The 7,840-nt window shown below is 41.4% G+C and overlaps 1 protein-coding gene across 1 annotated transcript in view; it reads left to right on the forward strand.

Annotated features, from left to right (window-relative positions):
• Positions 1–220: 220 nt before the first annotated feature.
• The window catches only part of AZI2 (5-azacytidine induced 2), a 21,101-nt gene continuing 13,481 nt past the window's right edge, over positions 221–7,840 (forward strand). Inside the window, exon 1 of the mRNA XM_034988197.1 lies at positions 221–591. Coding sequence (XP_034844088.1) covers positions 221–591 — 371 coding nt within the window. The remainder of the gene's footprint in view (positions 592–7,840) is intronic.

Here is a 7,840-nt window from a genome sequence, read left to right on the forward strand (position 1 = left end):
TTCGCCGAGCTTGTGTTTCAACTGATGGCCTGAAGTTTCGCAGTAGCGCCCAGGAAACGCAGGTGGGGGCTTGAACAGCTCCTTCCGCCCGCCCCGAAAGCGGCGTTAGTTTCCCAGCTCCCGGCCACAGCGAGGCGACAGCGCTATAAACATGGAAGAGCGCTACTGAGCGGACCCAAAACGCACCACAGACGCTCGGGGACCCCCAAGCGGACGCCGAATGAAAAGAACGCGCTGGAAGAAGGCGGAAAAACACCCCAGCGACCCAACCGCCACAGCGGCCGGTAACACGCTTACCCATCTCCAGCTCCGCCTCCGCTCCTCGCGTCGCCGCGGCCCCGCCCCGCCGCGGAGACTCACGGGACACGTAGTACGCCGCGCCCACTTTCTCCTTCCCGCACCCCTCACCGCCCCGGCTTCGAGAACGCCCCCTCAGCTCCCTGCGGACGGACTTCCGGTTTGCTCGCGCGGCCTCGGAGCCCAGCCTGAGGACCGCAGGAGTTCCACTTCCGGCCGTTCACTGCTCGTCTTCCCTTCCAGTCCCCCTCGACAGCGCTTCCCTTCCGCGGAACGCGACATGGCCATCAGCCGGTGCGGACGCTGACGAGGCGGGCGCCGGTGGGCCTGGGTCTCGCGCGCGTGTTGCTGGGTAACGGGCCTTCTTCGGCAGCCGCTCGGCTTCTCCTCCTCGGCTTGTGCCTCCTTCCACAACCTCCGGAGCTCCAGTCGACGGGCCGGGCTGCGCCGCTGGCGGCGTAGTGGAGGCTAAAGAAATGGGAATTCCTCCGCGGCGTTCCCGGAGCGGCTGCCTTCTCTGGGGAAGCGGCGGTGTCTTCGAGGAAACCGGAAGCCCGTGGTGACCTCTGGCGACCCGGTTTGTTTTCCGTCCGTTTCCAAACACTGGGGAATCGAAACTCGGCGGCCCTGGGGGCGGCCCTACGTAGCCTGTCTTCGGGGTGAGTGACTCGCTTCAGCCGGGCTAGGGGTGCGGGCGGTGCCAGGACCAACCTCCGCTGCCGTTGCTGCTTCGAAGAGACACGTCATTTTCTTCACAAGTCCGTGCGCTCTCCTTTGGCTAGGGAGCAGCCCGCCCCTGGGCTTCCCTTACTCATGTCATCTTTTCATGCTAGTGATTCCAGGCCCTACTTGGTCTTTCACTCTCTTTGTCTCTTTTGCTTATTTTCTTTCCGTACTCTGAATTCCTAGGGCGCCATTAGTTTTATTTCATTCATTGAGATGGCATTTATATCGAAAACGAAAGAGGGACGTGTGGCTAGGACGGTACTGCCTGGGGCAGTGGACATGAACTCGCCCCCACCCCCGTCCGTTATCGAGGCTAACCGTAGATGTTCGTCGTTTCTGTATGTTTGGTATGATTCTTGATCATTTGTTGAGTGACTACTACATACATGCATGGTAGGTTGACTCGTGTCCGTACAAGGAACTCACTCGAAAGTGAGGTAAAATATTCGCTAGAACAGTAATACAAGTTGAAATATAAACTGCTCCAGCATGTGTTGTTGGAGATATGCTAAGATGCTCGAAGACAGTGACGTACTAGGACTGAAACTGACCCGTGCCTCTTAAATATAGGAGACAGTTTTTTTTTTCCTGCTTTGGAATTTTGAATTGGATTGCTCAAGATCTCAACGCGTAATTTAAATTCTGGTTCTCTAAACATGCCATATCTAATTTCCCAACCTTTTGGGATCACTCCCTACTTCATCTGTAAATTAGGAATGATACATCACTCACAGGGTCGTTAGAAAATTTTAATGCAATATTGTTTATAAAATAGGAAGATGTATACAAATGTCAGGTTTTAGTGTTAGAGAGTATAGTGTAATGGGAAATGCACTGGATTAAGTCAGAACATTAACTCAAGATCTGAGTGCTGAATTTTCCACTTGCTCACTTGACACTGGGTAGGAGACTAAATCTCTTCATTTTCCCAATCTCTGAAATGAGAGTAATGCCTAACTGTCCAAGGCACCGGTGCTTAGTTTCTAAGAGTTTCCCTTGCTCTAGAGTAAGCTGGCTGGTTTACATTCCTGGCTTCCTCACTTTCACCCTTTGCCTTTCTTTCAGTCCACCTGTGATAACAGGAAATTTTTGCCCACATCAGAGCTCTTAGATTTAATGAATTGTTATGAAGAACAAATGAGGTGGTTCTCCTAAAAACTGCCTGACATACCATAAACACTCTGTAAATATTAATTACCAACACTGAGCATTTTTATGTTTATTGAATGAAATGTGATGAAGTTTTTCATAATCCATGAATAGAACCAATGTGATTTATTTTTTTCTTCCTTGTACTTATATTCTGGATTAAGGTATAGTTGTCTTATGGCTATTAGAGGGTAATTACTGCTAATACTAGTAACAGTGTATATAAGTGCTCAATTCTCTTGAGATATATTACTTTATGAAAAGATTGAAAAGAAGTAGACTGCTCTTCAAACCTACACTAACCCTGAAAAAAATCTTGATTCCCTAGCCATAACACTTATTTTTGGACTAATGCAGTTTAGTGACTTATAGAAAAGAGAGTGGAGTTTCTCATACTGTATATCTGATGCTGAGTACATTTTGGGCATTCACTGAATTATAGGGCATTTGAGTTCTGAGGTATATAGATGGAGTGACAGTATCATGAAAAAAGGCACTTGATTATCCCTTCTTTATAAACTAGTTAGGTCGTTCCTGCCCCTAAGTATTTAATTAAAAATAGGGAGTGAAGGGGCACCTAGGTGGCTAAGTTGGTTAAGTCTTGAACTCTTAATTTAGGCTCAGGTCATGATCTCAGGGCTGTGACATTGACCCTGGGGTAGGGCTCCATACTCAGTGGGAGTCTGCTTGAGATTCTCTGTCTCTCCGTTTCTCTCTGCCCCTTCCCTGCTCGTGTATGTGCTCCGGTGCGCTTTCTCTCTCTAAAAAGAAATAAATCTTTAAAAAATATAGGGGGGTGCCTGGGTGGCTCAGTCAGTTGATCGTCTGACTCTTCGGGTCCACTCAGGTCATGATCTCAGGGTCATGAGATCAAGCCCAGAGTTGGGCTCCGTGCTCAGCGGGGAGTCTGCTTGGGATTTTCTCCCTCTGCCCCTCCCTCTAGAATAAATAAAATCTTAAAAAAAAGAAAAGAAAAAAAAGAGAGAATGAGGAGTAAGCGTTGGTCTGTTTGCCTCCATAGGATTTAATCCTTGCTCCACTGTATGGTGACTGATCCTATGAAGTGGGTTAGGGATACTCTAGCTTTTCAGAGGTAGAAAGATGATGGAAATAGGAGATTCAGTTCAGGAGGCAATGTAGAATAGAGGAAAGAGCCTACTAAATAGTCCTTAATTCCAACCCTAGCTCTGTCACATACTGTCAGGTGATTATAGGCAAATTAACCTTCACCTCTTTGAAGTTAAGTTTCTTCATCTATGGTGGTGATAATAACTTTTTAGCCAAGTTTGGTATGGATTTGAGGTAAGGTTTGTACTATACCGTTTATTTAGTTTCTGGCAAAAATGTCAATTCCTTCTGTTTAGGCTGCCATTCTATATTTGCATTAAATTTTCCCTTCACAATTTAGGAGGGTAGTATCTTAGTAATGTAGTTCAACCTTGTCATTTTATTGATGGGAAAATTTAGATCCAGAGAGGTAAACCCATCAGTAATCAAGGTGGCAGATCGTAGACTAGAATCTGGGTTTTTCAATCTCTGGTCAGGGTTCTTTCTACCACTGAGTTTTGCCTTTTCCGGATTCTTAATGGAAAAAATCTGAATCCATGTTGTGTTGCCTCTCAGAATGTTGTATTAGGAGCACAAATTTGGAAGATAACTTATCTGGGTTTACATCCCAGCTTTGCCGCTGATAACTTATATAGCTGTAGGTAAGATGTTTAATTTTTTTCTAAGACTTTGTTTATAAATTAGGATAATAGTACCTACCTAAGAAGTTGGAAAATACATTTGGAAGCACTAGTGCCTGGCATATGGTAAGTGATGAATATGGTAAATATTATGATGATGAAATATGACAGGAGAATCATATTTTTTTCCTAGAAAAGAAGATACTTCTGTGTTTTCTAGTATCTCACAAGCCAGTACATATAGCATGTCTCAACTCGGGGTCCTCTTAATGTTGTTTGTAGTAAAGACTGAAATTTAAGATTTTCTAAAATAATTCTTACAGTGTTTGAATCTTTTTTTTTCTTTGTCTCTTCCTTAGCCTCACAAACTGCTCTTGCTCCTTTCTACCCACCTTATTTGGCAAACTGTGCCCTTCTTTCTCCATTATCATTTCAATATTGTGATTTATGAGAAATGTGTATTTGATCATTTAGATGACCAGAATGTATTTCTCATATATATTTGGCTTTAGTCCACAGTTCTTGGCCCTCAGCTCCCAAACTCTTGGAATTTCCTGAGCCACTACTCTACAGAGTTAAGTGGCTACTATGTGATTTACAGAATTCCAATTATAACTAGTATTCTTAAACATTTATGGTCCTGGTTAGTTCTGTATTATCAATTTGTAAACATCACCTAACTTGTACATGGAAATTTTATTTTTAATAGTATAGAAAACAAATTCATATTCATTATCTCTCTCATCACAATAATGTAGGAGAATCAGATATATTTATCTACAGGAATCAAAACTGTAGGTAATATATCTATATAATCATGCAAATATTTTATATATTTGGAATTGTTTCTTCTTAGAGGTTTACATAAGAGAAGTATAAGTTAAAAGAATTAAAAAGGGTTAAGGTGAGGGGCACTGGGTAGTTCAGTAAGAGTTATAGGATCATCTTTCGTCATAATATTTGGTCTCTTAACATCTTTTGTGGAGCCATGAAGGTGAAATGCATGTCTTGTTTATTTCTAACAAGCTCCTTTCTACCAGGACTGGGTTTATGTTAATGGGGTGACTTTTGGACAGCAACTAAGGATGGGAGCTGATTGCCAAGGAAACCAATCCTATAATTAGAGGGTTGAAGCTTTCAGTCCCACCAATGGTGGGGGGGTGAGGGGGCGAAATTTTAATCAGTTGCCAATGATTTAATCATTTCTGTGTAAGGAAGCCTCTGTAAAAACCCAAAGAGGAGAGGGTTCAGAGAGCTTCCAGAATATTTTCACATGCCATTATGCTGGCCCCAAATTCCAGAAGGACAGAAGCTGCTTTGTTTAGGACCTCACCCTACGTATCTGTATGGTCAGAAGCACAGGTAACAACCTAGGCTTACAGTTAGCATCCAAAGTAGAGGGTAGTCTTGTGGGAGCAAGCCCTTTACCAGTGGAATATGTTGCTGTCTCTTGGTAGATATCAGAATGGAGTTGAATTATAGGTTACCCAGCTGCTGTCCAGAACATTGCTTGTTGATAGTGTAGAAACATCTCCTCACATTGGAATTGGCTGACCAGAGCACCATTTAATCATTCTTGGGAATTTCATTGTTCTCAGCAATAAATGTCAACATCTTTCACCTTAACTCCCCCTCTTTGTTTTTGTTTGTTTGTTTGTTTTGTTTTGTTTTTTTAAGAGGGAGAGTGTACACGCAAGTGTGGGAGGGGTGGTTTTGGGGAGGGGCAGAGGGAGGGAGAGAATCTTGAGCAGGCTCCACACCCAGCATGGAGGCCCACACGGGGCTTGATCTCAACCCTGAGATCATTACCTGAGCCAAAATCAAGAGTAGGATGCTCAACTGACTGAACCACCCAGTGCCCCTCACCTTAACCCTTTTTAATTCTTTTAACTTATACTTCTCTTATGTAAACCTCTAAGAAGAAACAATTCCAAATATATAAAATATTTGCATGATTATATAGATATATTACCTACAGTTTTGATTCCTGTAGGTAAATATATCTGATTCTCCTATATTATTGTGATGAGAGAGATAATGAATATGAATTTGTTTTCTATACTATTAAAAATAAAATTTCCATGTACAAGTTAGGTGATGTTTACAAATTGATAATACAGAACTAACCAGGACCATAAATGTTTAAGAATACTAGTTATAATTGGAATTCTGTAAATCACATAGTAGCCACTTAACTCTAGAGTAGTGGCTCTCAAATTGGATAGGGACTTAAAATCATGTGCAATGATTATTGAAAGTTCAGTTTGATATTTTCACCCCAGATATATTGACTTGTGTGTTCTGCAGTGCCATCTAGCAATCAGTATTTTTTGTTTTCCATTATCATTTTATTTATTATAGAAATGTAGTTAACACACAATGTTACATTAATTTCAGGTGTACAACATGGGGATTTAATAACTACATACATTGTGTTATGCTTACTACACATGTAGCTACCATCTGTTGCCATACAATGCTATCGTAGTATCATTGACTATATTCCCTATGCTGTACCTTTCATCCTGTGACTTAACTCATTCTGTAACTGGAAGCCTGTACCTCCTACTCCCCTTCGTTTTGCCCATCTGTCATCCCTTCCCCTATGGCAGCTATCCATTCTCGGTATTAGTCTGTTTCTGCTTTCGTTTGTTTTTTGTTTTTTAGGTTCTACATTTAAGTGAAATCATACAGAATTTGTCTGACTTACTTCACTTAGCATGATGCCCTTTAGGTCTGTCTGTGTTGTTGCAAATGGCAAGATCTTGTTCTTTTCTATACTAAGTGATATTCCATTGTGTGTGTACCATATCTTCATTATCCATTTATCTTTCAGCAGACTCTTAGGTTGCTTCCATATCTTGGCTGTTGTATATAATCCTGCAGTAAACACAGAGGTGCATCTATCTTTTCAAATAAGTGTTTCCTTTTTTTTTTTTTTTTTTTTTTGGAATTACTGAATCATATGGTTTTTCTGGTTTTAATTTTTTGAGGAACCTCCTTACTGTTTTCAAAGTGGCTACACCAGTTTGCATTCCCACCAGCAGTGCACTAGGGTCTCTTTTTCTCTACTTCCTCGCCAGCATTTGTTATTTTTTGTTTTCTTGATAGTAGCTCTTGTGACAGTTGTAGGTGATACATCATTGTGGTTTTGATTTGCGTTTCCCTGATGATTAGTGATGTGTTGAGCATCTTTTAATGTCGTCTGTATGTCTTCTTTGGACAGATGTCTATTCAGGTCCTCTGCGCATTTTTTAATCATATTATTTGGATTTTGTTGGTGTTGAATTATATAAATTTTTTATGTATTTTCAATATTAATGCCTTATCGGATATGTCATTTGCAGATCTCTACTCCCATTCAGTAGATTGCCTTCCTTCTATCTTGTTGATGGCTTTCTTCACCATGCAAGCTTTTTATTTTGGTGTAGCCCGAGAAGTTTATTTTTGCTTTTGTTTCCCTTTCCCAAGGAGACATATCTAAAACAATGTTGCTAAGGCCAGTGACAAAGAGATTACTGCCTATGTTGTCTTCTAGTTTTATGGTTTCAGGTCTCACATTTAGGCCTTTAATCCATTTTGAGTTTATTTTTGTGTATGGTGTAAGAAAGTGGTGCAGTTTCATTCTTTTGCATATAGCTGTCCAATTTTCCCAAAACCATTTGTTGAAGAGATTGTCTTTTCCCCATTGCATATTCTTGCCTCTTTTTTCATAGATTAATTGACCGTATAGGCATGGGTTTATTTCTCAGTTCTCTATTCTGTCTGTTTTTGTGGCAGTACCGTACTGTTTTGATCACTACAGCTTTGTAGTATATCTTGAAATCTGGGATTGTGCTATCTCCAGCTTTGTTGTTCTTTCTCAAGATTGCTTTGGGTATTCAGGGTCTTTTGTGGTTCCATACAAATTTTAGTATAATGTGTCTAGTTCTGTGAAAAGTACTCTTGGTATTTTGATAGGGATTGCATTAAATCTGTAA

The sequence above is a fragment of the Mirounga leonina genome, unplaced genomic scaffold, assembly GCF_011800145.1.
Source record: "Mirounga leonina isolate KUSES-001 unplaced genomic scaffold, KU_Mleo_1.0 Mir_115, whole genome shotgun sequence".
NCBI lineage: Eukaryota > Metazoa > Chordata > Mammalia > Carnivora > Phocidae > Mirounga > Mirounga leonina.